Source organism: Gobio gobio (genome assembly GCF_949357685.1).
Source record: "Gobio gobio genome assembly, chromosome: 11".
In the NCBI taxonomy this organism is placed as follows: domain Eukaryota; kingdom Metazoa; phylum Chordata; class Actinopteri; order Cypriniformes; family Gobionidae; genus Gobio; species Gobio gobio.
Genome location: NC_137104.1, coordinates 41,693,912 through 41,709,359, shown reverse-complemented (window position 1 = coordinate 41,709,359; position 15,448 = coordinate 41,693,912). Strand labels below are relative to the sequence as shown.

Here is a 15,448-nt window from a genome sequence, read left to right as displayed (position 1 = left end):
TTTTGGGGCCCTTACCATGCTCAAAAACTCTTGAAACTTTGCACACACATCGGAATGCGCGGCCATCAGAGCCGGGCTGAAGCTGGTACCCGGGCGTGGCAGGGGGGCTCGACAGCGCCCCCTAAAGTGGGGTCTGAAAACTTGGTCTATATATCAAACACACTTGCACGTACATGTATGAAACTCGGTACACATATAGACCTCATTGGGCCAAACAACTTTCGTGCTCTAAGTTATGTGTCAGCCCAACAGGAAGTGAGCTAATATGGGTTGTTCTGAAAACACATGCTCTGGAATTTAATATACTCCTCCGAGGCAATTGTTTCAATCAGTGCCAAACTCGGTCAGCATGAAGTCAAGACACAGAGGATGCTAAATTGCGAGCGGATTTTTGATAACTCAAACGGTTTGGCCGTGGCGAAGCAACGAATTTATGGCGAGAAAAGGGAAACAGGAAGTGTGTAATAACTTGTGCAAACATAGAATGATTTGGATGAAACTTCAGCTGTGTGTTCGTTGTAAGAGGCCGATCACATGGATATGACTTTTGTGAGTCAAAGTTAAAGCGCCACCAACTGGCAGCAGGAAGTGTGTCACTTTCAAAAATGCTTTGAATCCCCATCTTATTTTCACCTGATTGACTTCAAACTTCATCAGTATAATGTGAAAACATAACAGATAGAGACACATGAATGGATTCCTAATATTTCAAAAAATGTTGCCATGGCAACATGTCAAAGTTTAATAATGTTTTTGGCTGTTTGTGTGCCCTCCCCTCTATCACCAAAAGGGGGCAGTGTTGTATTATTTTTGAAACTCCCTTTCTCTGTATGTGTGCTTGTTAATGTGATTCATGAGGACACAAATGTGTATGATGACATGGGTATTACACTGGTATTACAACGTAGTGGTTAATGTGGACATGAACTATGACACTATATCACTACTAATACAGGACTAATTTTCTAAATGACATTTGAGTTACAATTCTTTTCACCTGACAGCCGTGATTTCATGTACTCATTCAGACAGAACTCTTTTTTTAAAACAGAGGAGTGTGAGTGTGTTTTCTATACATGTGCTTTACAGAAGGTCATGTGCTGTGTTTGCAAAGATCACTTTTGACACATTTGTCTTTAAATTCATTATTTACTGACATAGTTCAAATTTATAAAAAAAAAAAAAAAATCAAATTATTTTCTACAAGTGTCTGTTTATAAGTGTCTTTTTTCACAGAAAGTTTGTTTGAACGTGAATATTTGTATAATTCAGTTTCTGAGTTTTTACGTTCTCCTCGTAGGCGATTTATTCAATCTCCACCAAACTCGGTCAACGTGAAACGGAAGCTTAACGCATTAAAAATATTTAACGCAAATAACGCAGCGTCCGTTTTTATATCCATTTTTGCTTAGCGTTACATGATCACGCTCCTATTCATGTAAATGCTTCCAAGCGCGACAAGACACAAGAGAACACGCTGTATGCCAATGTCCTGTGTGTGTGTGTGTGTGTGTGTGTGTCAGTGTCCTGTGTGTGTGTGTGTGTGTGTGTGTGTGTGTGTGTGTGTGTGTGTGTGTGTGTGTGTGCAGGCCCGTCGCGACAAGGCAGGCAAACTAAGCAATTGCTTGGGGCCTCGAGCTGGCCTGGGGCCCCAAGACAGCGACAGGTTAAGAATAAAATGAAACGACAAACTGTGTGAGCGCCCCATTGATAGTCAATGCAGTAAAGTGCAATGACACTGTTATCGGGATCCCCCTTAAAGGCCCCCTCTCAGTAGTCGCTGACAGCAGCCAGCACACCACGCGATCTCTGCTGCGGCAAAATACAAAACAACCTCGGATTTGAAGCGGAATTTTATGCTCCAGGAAGCCAGAAAAGAAAAAAGAGAAAGGAAGAGGAGGATAAGAAAAAACAAGATAGTGGTATGTGATAAATTACACTGGATAAAATAGCTCTACTTGTCTTGTACAAAAAAAGTGTAAGTTTGCAGCAGGTATAGGCTAGCAAAAATATGTTTATGTTAGCTATCGTTACCTGCCTGACGGCAAATGCTGCTTGTAACGAACAGTTAGAGCAACTTTTTTTTCGAACAGACGGAATGACATGAGATTGCTATAGCTTTGTAATAGGTTTTGATGAAAGTGGCATAGCATGCTATACTAACTATTATTTATGCTATGCATAAATAACCTGGAATAGTTAATATAGCATGCTATATTAACAATTATTATAAACATTATTTAACCAGAAAGAGGCAGAGGAACATTATTTTTTTCATAGCTTATCTTTGTGTGCTAGTGTCGGGATATACGGTATTGACAGTTTATGCACTATGATATATTACTTTTATGAGTTACCAATAGATCTTGAACAATTACTTTATTCTGTGGCAATTTTTACACTATACATTTTGAAGTACAGTATCAGGACAACCCACATGTTTGACTGGTACTGTTTACATGTTTTACTGGTACTGCCCACGTTTTACTGGTACTGTTTATTAAACTATTTAACAAGGTATTATAGTCATCGGTTGCAACTTTACAATAACCATCCAGATAATGTTTATAGACAGTTTACAAAACAACTAGTAACCCTTAAGTATTCCCAAAGTGTTAGGAATATCTGGTCCGTCTATCTATGTAAATGTAATGTTTATAGATGTTTAAAAAATGGTTACTTAAAGGTTTAAAAAAAAAATTTAATGATACAGTGGTGTTTTTTGCAAATGTTTTCAAATTTTATGCACAGTATATGCAACAACATTATTTGCACTGTAAACCTTTTTATTAATATAAAGTGTGGGTGAACTTAAACTGTATGGCTATGCTGCGGTATGCTGTGTGTGTGTGTGTGTGTGTGTGTGTGTGTGTGTGTGTGTGTGTGTGTGTCTGTCAGTGTCCTATCTGTGTGGATGCGTCTCATGTCAGCTAATCAAGGGACACTGACACACACACACACACACACACACTCGACGCATAGATAGACTCGCGTCAGTTTCCTGCTCACATCGAGTTCTCTTTTGCTCTTGAACAAACAATAACACAGAGGATTTTGAGTATTCTCATATTAGAGTCTTAAATTAGTTAAATAACGTCTTAAATTAACTTTAAAGAGTTGTGAGGAAATGAGATGCGCGGGACCGCGCGTGAGATCCGCGGCTGTTCTTAAAGTGACAGGAGCACTGATGATGCCTGTCATTAATGTTCATCAAAGAACAACGGGAACAGAGAAAATTGTAGCTTTAATGATGATTCATCTATATTTCATTTATTATTTATGCAGTTAAGGAAGGTTTGATAACTATTACATTTCTGTATAACAGGGAAGGCCATGGGTAAATATAACATTTATTATTTTGGGATATAATCATGGTATATATAACATAATATATATATAACATATATAGGTGGAGGGGTGTTTATTACAACATAATCATGGTTTATGAAGACATTTCATGTGTCCCCGTAAATCAAAATAGCTTTAACAGCATATTAAACAATTTTTTAATAAAAATGTAAAAATGCAGAATGTTTTCTGTGATGGTAGGTTTAGGGGTAGTGTGTGTGTGTGTGTGTGTGTGTGTGTGTGTGTGTGTGCGATATGTAGGCTTAGGGGTAGTGTAGGGGGATAGAATGTACAGTTTGTACAGTATACAAACCATTAAGTCTATGGAATGCCATCTGCCTGTCTTTCCCCTTCCCCCTCTCTATCTGTGTGTGTGTGTGTGTGTGTGTGTGTGGGGGGGTCTCTCTCTCACCCTGTGAGTATGTGTGTGTGCCTTTCTCTCAGTCCTTCCCCTCCCCCTCACTCTCACTCTATCATTGTGTGTGTGTGTGACTTTCTCTCTTGATCATAATTTAACCCTTTCATATAGGCTATCACAAATAACTATCACTTGAAATAAAAACGTCATGTGATGTGTTTGCCAAGATCACGTATGATGCACATGTCTTTAAATTAATTATTTACTGATATAATATAAATGTATTAAAACATAAATTTCACATGATTTTATAAAAGTGGCTATTTATAATAAACTTCCATAAAATGTAGACACGCATCTTACTCTTACCTAACACTGATATTAAAATCATCTTTGCAGTTTCTGTGATTTGGCTCCATTTATACATTTTTTATTAAAAGAAATTTATTGGACCACCCATATTGAAATGAAAGCATGTTTTATGGTGCATAAGATTGGTGCACAAACGGTAGCTAAGGTAGCTCAAAAACACATGAAGAGAAGTGTTAGAATAAAACAACATCAGCATTCGAATGGTATTCTGAACTCATTCCAATTTGACCTTTGACATAATCTGACTTGAAATTCATATAAATTTAATTGATCTCATAGATGTGGCTGTTGTGGTTTGTGGTCATAGCAGCACCAACTGCTGCAGTTAATGTGGTGAATTCAGATGACTTTGACATAGTCCTTTTATGTTTTCCCATTTTAAATGCATATTGCCTGCAGTGCACAGTTAAGCTGATGCCACCGGGGTGGCGGTGCCACCGGCTTGGGCCCGTCATCGCTGCTCGCAGCTTTAATTTTATTTAAACCTCCTCACATTTTTAATATTTTAAATGAATCCATAATTGAGATTTTTAAATCTGAGTTTAAAGTTATGGAGCAACATGATTAAAGTTAATCCATTTTAAATATAAATTAAATCCATGTTCAAAATGATGGTTTAAATGTAAACCTGCTTATTTTTAAACAAGGTTTAAAGTTTGGCACCCTATAAGTCTTTAAAAAAATCATTTAAATGGATAATATGTGCACATCCTGTGTACCTACTGTTTGTCTGATGAGTGTCCAATCTCTAACTGATTTCCCCACACAAATGTTAATGCTTTGATGTTAAAGCTAGAATGTCACTGTGTTTATTCACAAAAAGGCATGATTTTTATTTTTATATATATTATAGCAATTTTAATTTTTATCTAGGCTACATTTTCCATACCAACAAAGAAATAAAAAAAGGACAAAATAAATAAGCTGATCTTTAGCATGTTAAATGTGGCAGGCAGCCTGTCTATTAATGGGACACCCCTCTAAGCTCGCAGAATTGGTTAGACCCAAGTCTTCAGCAGCCAATGACACTGACCCGGTCAAACTGAATTTTAACGCGTATTTTACGTGTATTTTACGCGTATTTCACGTGTTAAATACGCGTGAAATACACGTGAAATACGCGCTGATTCGTCACACGCCTACACGTATTTCACGTGTATTTAACACGTGAAATACGTGTTAAATACACGTAAAATACGTGTTAAATACGTGTTAAAATTCATGTGTTTTTGGCCCTGTTGGCTTTCGATAGCTGTCAAATCGCACGCTTTTGACGTGTCAATGTGATGTGTCAATATGAACACTTTGGCTTGCCACCGGCGCCAGGCGCGCCCACTCGCGATATTCTATTATTATCCAAAATTCTATTATGGAATCTTATGAGGGCGCCTACTCTAGCCTATTAGTCCTCTAAAATGTTATATAATATTGAAGAAATACAGAAATTACTTAGAAACGCACAGCAGCTACACAAAAAATACCACAAAAAAAAACTGTTTTTCATACCATCGCTTTGGCGCCCCCAAGGTGCTGCGCCCCTATGCGACGCATATAGCGCATACCCCCATTTTGCGCCACTGTGTACGAGTATATGTACGAGTATCATACATACCTGTCAAGTTTTGGATTTGAAAATAAGGGAAATTTTTCGGCGCCCACCGCAAGCAGTCCCACCACCCCAACCAAGCTCCAGTATCCCTTACATTTTAAGACAGGTGTTATAGCCCAAATGAAAACACAAAAGGGTATATATGATGAGCATTTATTTAAAGGCTTATTTGCATATTTTCTGTTCATTTAACATTGCTTGTCTTTACATTTTATTTTCATTCCACACATTCTTTTCATTTCATATTGCTTTTCTTTTACAGTTTTTCTTTTCATTTCACATAACTTTTCTTTACTCTTTTAGTGAGTTATTGTACAAATGTGTTGCAGACATTGCATTCTTTAAGACTGTTTTGGAAGGAGTGTATTTGTGGGCTGGGCCAGAGTGGTTCATTTTACACGAGAGTAGAGCACAAACAGTTCTGTTGTCTAATGTCATCCTATTCTCTGTAACAATCTTTCGTACCATGCTAAATACCCTTTCTGAACTTTGCTATGGGCAGGGCTCGACATGAACGCTTGTCCGCTTGTCCGGGACAAGTGGATTTTTTGAAGGGGCAAGTGAAAAATAATTTTACTTGCCCAACGGACACGGCAAGTATCCTGAGTAAAATGTCAAAACAAAAAATAACTAGGGAATCACCAAAGTGCAATAATGATTCTGCATTCAGTTAGTGTAAGTGGCGATCGATAGTGGATAATAATATAAAATGAACTGACGTTAACCAGGTTGAGCTGTTGAGGCTCGCGCAGCCTCTTGAGGAGAATATCGAAAACAAATGAGCGCCGCTCATACACAGAAACTCAGATAACATACATGGTTAAAATGGTGTAGTTATTATATTTATAACATATGATACAGTTAAGCAACATCACACTAACAAGAGTGTTGTTTTCCTGAATACCATCACGACTGGAAATTATACTGATTTCATACGCCAGTTCCATAAACAATTAATTAACATTAAGTCACTTACATTTTATAATTAAATTCGCTGTCCCATTGATCACGGTATTTTTTTTTTTTGGCAGGAGTGCCTTAATCCGTCTCTATCGTTACGTCCATCATCCGTCTCTGTTTTGTTTTTTCCCCGCGTTGTCACTCGTCATCTGACCTCACACACTAACCTCGCGACAACTGACACCTTTACTGTAGGGTGTAGGCTACTGCAGATGGCAGTTATCGCGAGGCTAGTTACAGAGCTCAGATCGGAAATGTTTTTGTTTTTTTACTCCGGTATTATTGCTTTTTAATAACGCAGGTTAAAATACGGGAGATTTACAGGAAAATACTAATACGGGAGGACGGCGGGAAAGAAGGGTAAAATACGGGACTTTCCCGGCCAAAACGGGATACTTGACAGGTATTTGACAACTTGTTAAATCTTGTGAATTATTAAGACTTAGAGAATATGTTCTTACTGATTGAGCCATGCGGTTTGTAAGAATATGTTTAAGTAACCACAAATGCTTGATAAAGAGTTCAAACCAACACATAGGCCTACTTACCATTGCAAATATTTGCTGCTGCTGCTTTCTGTTGCTGCTTTTCTTCTCCGTTACTTCTCCATGAACAAGAATGGGCTGACTGAGTCCGAAAGAAAGCTTGTGATATAACGTTTGTTTAAAAAAAGTTACATTACATATTGGGGCGGTACTTTTTGTGTTTTTAGCGGGCTTAGCTAATCAGGCCAGAGAGAATTACCATTACTTATCATTTCCCCTTTTTTTATTTATAACAAGGGGTTATCAATGATGCGTAGGCTATATTATTAAACTAACCCAAGACAAACTGTAGAATTCAGAAAATAATGTAGAAATAATATTACTGTAACAAAGCCTCGTTTGTGTAACCTTTTCCCACACAAGTTTGAAATGTTCCAAATGACCCCCAGACATTTATATGGTTTTAAATTCACCTTAGTGAATATATAGTGTTATATACCCTAGTGAATTTCGGCCATTTCCACCACTGAGTAAGAGTTATGCTAAAAATGTACAAGGGTTTAACTGTTTTGTTCTAATGTTTTATTGGCAAATATTTAGGCAAAACTGTAGGGACATCTTACTATTATGTCGAGAGGCCCCTGAATACCACCAATATTTATTGTGGTCACAAACTAATGTCAATTTATGCATATTTTGCATTAACTGCTTTCAATTGTCTGGGCAAACAACATCCCTTAAGATAATCTGTAGCTTTTTAAGAAGGATATTGCATCATTCGACTTAACTATATGTTAAAGGGTTTTGTGCTACAGTAGTTAAAAGTAATAGAGCATAAAAGCATAAAAGTAATACTTATGCCAACAATATAAGTGTATGTTTTTTTTTTTTGCTTCAGCCTAAAGGCAAGGGAAAGGGAAGACAAACAATCGGCAAAGACTTGTGTTTCCTGATTAACACACTTGCATTTGTAAGATATTTAAGGGAAACAGGTCAGTTTAGCTCAAAAGAAAATTTTTAATTAATTTATTGGGAATTTTGAAAGAGTCACTTATTTTATGGCCAGTTGAACGATTTTTGATAGATACTGACTGTAAAGTATGGAATAGGGGTTCGTTTTAGGATGGGAGCACTACAGAAAGATTCCGGCCAGAGAATCCTTTATCAGCTTTATTTCAAGATCAGGATGCCATATACAAGGTCAAGTGTATGTGGTCTAAACAGGGAGAAAGAAAAAGAAATAATGCAATGGTAATAATAACTGATTAATAAACAAATAAAGGAATACTATACTATGCTCATTGTCATCACTCACAACAGTACAGTACATAAACTAATAATTTACGTTAATACAGTGCAACAAATCTATGTCACTATATGCCCTTTAATATCTGTACTGCTGCACCTTTAAGTGGCTATGCAGACTGACACTGTATCACTATAACACTCGATGCAGGTAGCACAAAATAAACAGTAAATGCACTGTACTCGAACACAGAAGCATATTTCTAAATAACTAACATGAATAAGGTCTAAATCGACATATAGAGGGCTAATTATTGCATACAGCAAACATGTTGCGCGATCAACAACACGATCTGACATCATGACTACACTAATTATGCTGCCTTCACGTGCTATCGGAAATTTCCTAATTCCCACTTTAGAAGTCGTGATTACGAGCTTGTTGCATTCAAGTGCTTTGTTGTCGGAGTGAACAGGAATCATGGTTATTCTTGCCTATTTATTGGGAAAATCTTATTAAAACCAACATCATATGTAGTCTCCCATGCACCGACAACCATATAAACATTCCACATAGTCCGCTTTCTGCTGATTCTGTAATTTCAGTCAAATGCAGGCTATTTTCGCTGAGTACCAAACATACAACACGCTTCATATGATTATTCTTACATGTAAATATGTACTACATTAATGTCAAGACAAGACGACCTAAAAAAACAAACAATAAAACCACACCTGCCACAGCAGTAGTTCTCCCCGCCACCATGTTTAAAGCTTATGACACGCCCATCTCGGGAGTTGGGGTATCAAAATTATTTCCGAACTTCCCAGTGGTAAACACGACATCAGAGGGCGTTCATGTGCAATTTTTACCTAGGAAACTCGTATTTACGATAATTCCGATAGCACGTGAAGGCAGCATTAGTCACGCAGTTCAACAAATAAAACTAGTTCGCGTGAACATACATACATTTCACAATATTCATCACAACGCAGTACAAACATGCAACAGTAGTAGGAACTTACTTGCTTTTCATAGAACGCACACTAATTAAAGAAAAGGGTCTCTGAATCTTCTCTCATCATCCCTGAACACAAACCGTCTGAGCAGCGCGCTGTATTTCCTGTCCAGGCGCAGTTCACGTGATGGAGCGTTCAAACGCACTTAGAAAACCTCAGAGCTGAACAAATAGGCTTTCAGACACTGACCACTGCAGACCGGGAACACCCCACAAGAGCTGCAGTTTTGGAGACGCTCTGACCCAGTCGTCAATCCAATTTGGCCCTTGTCAAACTTGCTCAAATCCTTACGCTTGCACATTTTTCCTGCTTTTAACACATCAACTTTGAGGACAAAATGCTCACTTGCTGTCTAATATATCCTGAGCTGGATTTATATTATCATAATATATTTTGCCATAGTCTTCCTTTACTCCACAAGCAGGGATAATTGGCCGCATCACATTATTGGTGTAAATCACTAATTTCTGTAGAGAGTTAGGAATGAGATGCCTAGAAAGATAGTCAAAAATCGGATAAAATGTACAATGTAAAAGGAGAAAAATGTGTATACCATTGCAGTACCTTTGAAAATAGCAAGTACATTGATACAGGAAACAGGAAATGCATTGATGTAGGTAGTATAAAACTGACTGCATAAGAGGAAGCGTTTTATAGCCCCCACTTCCTTTAATCTTAGAGAAGAGCACGCAGACATCTCGACGAGCAGCAGGAAGAGGAAAGCAGTGCTTCAGATCCAAGCCTTAAGATACACTTGAAGTTTCATAGAGACACAGACGAAGGATAGGGTAAGATTTATCTATGATTGTACAATCTGATCCACAGATTTACCAGATTACATTCTGATATAAAGTGGTGTATTTAGCTTTTTCCTCTGCAATAAATAATAAAATGAGAAAGACCCACATGATATTGTGCTGGTATGATCATTGCTGTCGAGTAAGAATCCATTAGGGGGTACCAGTGTATGCCAACCAGTCACCATAGAGTGGGCCATGAGGGTGCATACAGCAGGCACAGATGTGGTGCACTGAATGTGAGAATAACTCACCCCACCCGGGTAGGCATGTTTATTATCCGGACCGTAGGCCTAGGGAGGTAAAATAGTGACCAGAATAAGTTAACCCTGAGATGATATAGCCTATTATATGTATTTGACAAGACGGGGTATCACTGCAAGTTGAGTGATCTTGATAGAGTGAAATGTGTGAGGTCGAAAACACCCAGAGGGGTGATGCAGCTCACATGGCTCCTGAAGTTTGATGAAGTAACTCAAAAAATGTGAACATGTACCGATAACATGCAATCAAGCTTAAATTAAATGTATTATTTCTACACATTGATAAAAAATGATGAAAGAAGATCCGCACATGAAAAATAGGCCAACAAGCTAACAAGAATTTATTGTTCAGAGGCCACAAAGATAGTTCTAAGTGTACAAATTGTTTTCAGGTTCAACCCTTTATCAGTTCTCTCTTATTTCTACACACTAAAATAAAAGGCAAATCTGTAGATGCACGTAGATAATACGTGTCTCAATACATTTCATCTCAGTTCATTTATCTAACAGACCTGAATCCTTTACCTTTACCTTGGTCTTTGAATCCTAGTCATTAGATGTTAATCTCTATTTGCACTCCAGGGCAAATAGAACGTTGTGCCATTTTGCTTTCACTTCATGTGCTTATTACTTTCATTTCCCCTGAAATCTGTATTGCATTTTGACGGAATAAAGCTCAGTATAAATAAAGATAACAATAATACATTTAGCACAATATGAAGTCAAATGAAACTTTTTTAAAATATATTTTCCTTGCATGGCACACAGTGTTTCATTTGATATCGGAATGTTTTATTAAGAAGTCCACACCCAAAAGCTGAGTCTGTGCAGGCAGATCTAACATAAGTACTCTTACCCTCTGTTTCACAGACAAGGTTTAAGCCTAGCCCCAGACTAAAATGCATGTTTGAGCTGTTTTATCTAAAAGCAACTTGCGCTGACATATCTTAAAAATAATTGTTCAAATAGAACTAAGGTCTAATCCTGGCTTAAACCAGGCATTAGAGTCAGAGCTCAGAGCTCAACTTGATAGCTTAATCGACAGCAGTGTCTTGTTCCACAGGCATTATCCTGAGAAATCTGGAAAGTATTCACAGCACTTAACTTTTGTCACCTTTTGTTATGTTACACCCTCCAAAATGGATTAAATTCATTATTTTCCTCAAAATTCTACAAACAATATCCCATAATGACAACGTGAAAGAAGTTTGTTTGAAATCTTTGCAAATTTATTCAAAATGAAAAATCACATGTACAAAAGTATTCACAGCCTTTGCCATGACACTCAAAATTGAGCTCAGGTGCTTCTTGTTTCCACTGATCATCCCTAACTTTTCCGTATCCCACCTCAATATCAGCAAAAGTGTTTTGCAATACAGAATGAACACAATAAGTACATTGTATTTATTTTTTGATGTAAGTACATAGTAGTTAAGGCCACCTAATAGAAAGTGGGACCGTATAAATAGGATGTAATTACTATTTACACATAAGAACTGCTCCTTTTACATGGTGCAAATAGAATATAACACTATTTTCACTTAGTGTAAATGGCCGCTGGCTAATAATAATATTTAATAAATAAATGTACACTAAAAATGTTTTATCAAGTTTGATAATGAAACAATGTTGAGGCGAAACGTTTTAGTCATCACAGGTCTCCCTTTTAGCTGTAAGTTGAATAAAGAATCCCTGCAGTCAGGGGCGTAAATTTCATCTAACAGTTGGGGGGGACAATAAACATAACTTATTAACATATTTAATAAAGGTTTGGTTGAACCGTTGAACCCCCTGACACCCCCAGCCACCCAACACCCCCAGTATATACCTGCAGTATAACTGGATAAAATCTATGAATATGTCACGACCGCTGGTGAAGAGTCCACCGTCGGCCATCAGAGGTCGCTCTCACCACAGTAACCAACTCTCTCTCCTGGACTTCATTTCCCATCATCCCACATGCCTGGCCTGATTAGTGCACACCTGCAATTTACCTGCAACATACCTGCAACACACCTAATACATTTAGGCTAAATAATGTTCTATTTATGATATAAAAAGTAGCATGTGGTGTGGTATATACATTTGGTCAAAAACTCATTTAGAGCATGTGTTTGATCCGAGTGTATGTTTTTTTTTTCCTCTCCAGGAATTTCCATCAATCTCACAATGGCTAGAAGAGGTATAAACGTTTCTCAAAAAACAAGACAAAAAGATTTATGTGTTTGCTTTACAATCAGTGATTGATTGAGGAAATATATAATGAGTGGAATTAATTCTCTATAGGTACTAAAAGAAAGCGTGTTCACAAACCGTCTGACTCGAGCAAAGAGTCACCTCTGACAACAGGCAAGTAAAATCTGAATCTGTCAACTTAATCTGGAACGACTAGTAACTAATCATGTGGTTGCCTAGAAGGTCTGCACACATTTTCTTTATTTAATGTGTGCTTTAAATAATCCCCATTGTGATTGTCGTCTTCATTGTGCAGATATGGATATCATGCTGAAGGCAAAGCAAATCATGAAAAGAGTCACTGACAATTTAGTCCACACAATCATTATGCACAGAGACATAATTTCAAAGATAGATCAAATTAATAATGTCAGCAGGAAAAAGGCAACTATTGGGATTTTTGGAAAATCAGGAGAAGGGAAGAGCTCCCTATTAAGTGCAATCCTGGGGAAAAATGATCTACTGCCATCTGGTTGTTTTGGTGCCTGTACAGCCGTTGTTACTCAGGTGGAAGCCAATCTGACTGACTCCAACTACATAGCAGAGATTGAACTCTTCTCTAAAGAGGTTCCTCATTTGTATTCATTTTACTATGTTTTTAAAGCATTTTAAAGCAAATCATTATTTTTAAATATGTAAATATTTATCAATCAGACTGGAAGGAAATAAATCCTATATTGTACTTCTGCAGGAGTGGGAGAAAGAGTTTAAAGATCTTTTCAGAGTTTTATCGGATGAAAGTGAGGACAGGAATGGTGACTTGTTTGAAATTGCTGTAGAAAAGATCACTGCGCTGTATGGAGCTGATGCAGATAAGAAGACATTAGAAGAGCTCAAGAAAGATGACAAATTTACTGAGATTGAAACCTTTTTGTCTACCAATAAGAAAACAATCTCAAACAATGATGTAAGTTAGTAGACTAATTATGTTAATGCCTGATGGTTCATAACATTACAATTAATTTGTAATTGAATATACAACAATAATTATTTTCTCAACAGGTCTCAGAATTTACCAATGATGTTGCATCTTACATTCTGCACAGTGAGGCCAGTTCTGGTGGCTGGTACTGGCCGCTTGTGAAGAGTGTGACCTATAAGGTTCCAGATTGTCATGAACTCCTGGAACACATTGTGTTTGTTGATATTCCTGGATCTGGAGACTGCAACAAGTTAAGAGATGACAAGTGGAAATCTGTACGTATATTACTGCACTCTTTTCCAGTTAACCGTTTACTAAGTATACTTACAGTATTGCGGAAAGTTAAAGGGGGGGGTGAAATGCTGTTTCATGCATACTGAGATTTTTACACTGTTAAAGACTTGGATTCCCATGATAAACATGGGCAAAGTTTCAAAAAAAATGTTGGACGTTTGATGGAGTATTTCTGTGGCAAAAATACTCCTTCCGGTTTCTCATAAGTTTCGGAAAGTTTTTTCCGAGTATGGGTATATGTGACGTCAGATGGGGCGGAAAGTCCTTGTACGGGCCGTACGGGCTCTTCTCCCGGTAGGGCGCAACAATGTCAACAAAGATGTGTGTTTTTGGTTGTCCGGGAAACCCAAGACAACCCTGTACAGCTTCCCAAAGAACCCAGCGTTAATGGGATCCTTGCATTTCGGCGACGATCGTTTTATAAACAAGGCCCAGTTCAACTCCGGATTTGTAGCTCGTCTAACGCTGAAAGATGGAGCGGTTCGAGTGATTAAGGTTGGAAGCAGGTGGTGAGTAAAACTGCTTGAAATGTCTTGTGTTGTTAGCTATTGACTCGTTCATTCAAATGCGCTACTATTCCATTGTTTTTCTATGTAAACACACACTAGTCTGACTTGCAAAACCGTTCCGCTTGCTACTGCTAACATTAAATCGCAAACAATAGTCCATAAATCAAATTATGTCCTCATAAATCATGAGTAAACACACACAAATGTTGTAAAACTCGCGCATGACAAGCCGCTATAAGCAGGTACCTTTATAAGTTATACGTTTTACAGTACATACCATGGAGACGTCCTGCTGTTGTCGTCGTGGCTGCTTCTCCTGTTCAATTTCAGCCTCTAGATCTGATTCTGGATCATATATGTATGACTAAATCCGATTGATCTCCATGGTTTATTTAGGATAACGTTTTTTCCACGTTTAAGCATGTCACAGCTTTCTCAGCTCTCAACGCAATCGCTGCGCGCGCCACACGATACGCCCCCAGCCGCTCGTTTTTTTCCGGAAAGACTCGGTACAGCGTATCTTTCTTTTATAAATATAATAAAACTAAAGACTTTTCAGAGATATGAAGGATGCAGTATTACTCTATAGGCACTCAAGATTGACATGAGATTGACTGAAACTGAGTGTTTCACCCCCCCTTTAAGGGGGTCACGACATGAGAAATCAAATTTGCCTTGACATATTGGAGGTTAAAACATCGCAAGTTTAATGTCCTCCTCATTATAAAAAAAGGATTTATTAAATCAAACTATTGTTTTGATATTGCGGGATCTTTAACATCACACGGGCAAATACATTTGCATATGACTTAGTATAGTATAGTATAGTATACATCATTGCACCATGTAGGCTCCGCCCATTGTCGTTCAGTCGTATAACAGCTGACACATGCCTCCACCGGATGCGAGCACCACATTGTGTCAAAAGTGAATATACCCCATTATAATCACTGATGCTGTCAACACTGGATGGGAGCAAGTCACACGTGTTCAAGTCACAAGTAAATCTCAAATCCCTACCATCAAATCTC

At 37.8% G+C, this 15,448-nt stretch overlaps 1 protein-coding gene across 1 annotated transcript in view; it reads left to right on the top strand.

Moving 5' to 3' along the window:
• Window positions 1–10,063: 10,063 nt before the first annotated feature.
• Window positions 10,064–15,448, top strand: part of LOC307133627 (nuclear GTPase SLIP-GC-like) — a 154,287-nt gene continuing 148,902 nt past the window's right edge. Inside the window, exons 1-6 of the mRNA XM_079828757.1 lie at window positions 10,064–10,185; window positions 12,607–12,639; window positions 12,744–12,806; window positions 12,949–13,259; window positions 13,384–13,599; window positions 13,695–13,889. Of these exons, the coding sequence (XP_079684883.1) occupies window positions 12,627–12,639; window positions 12,744–12,806; window positions 12,949–13,259; window positions 13,384–13,599; window positions 13,695–13,889 (798 nt within the window). The 5' untranslated portion in view covers window positions 10,064–10,185; window positions 12,607–12,626. The remainder of the gene's footprint in view (window positions 10,186–12,606; window positions 12,640–12,743; window positions 12,807–12,948; window positions 13,260–13,383; window positions 13,600–13,694; window positions 13,890–15,448) is intronic.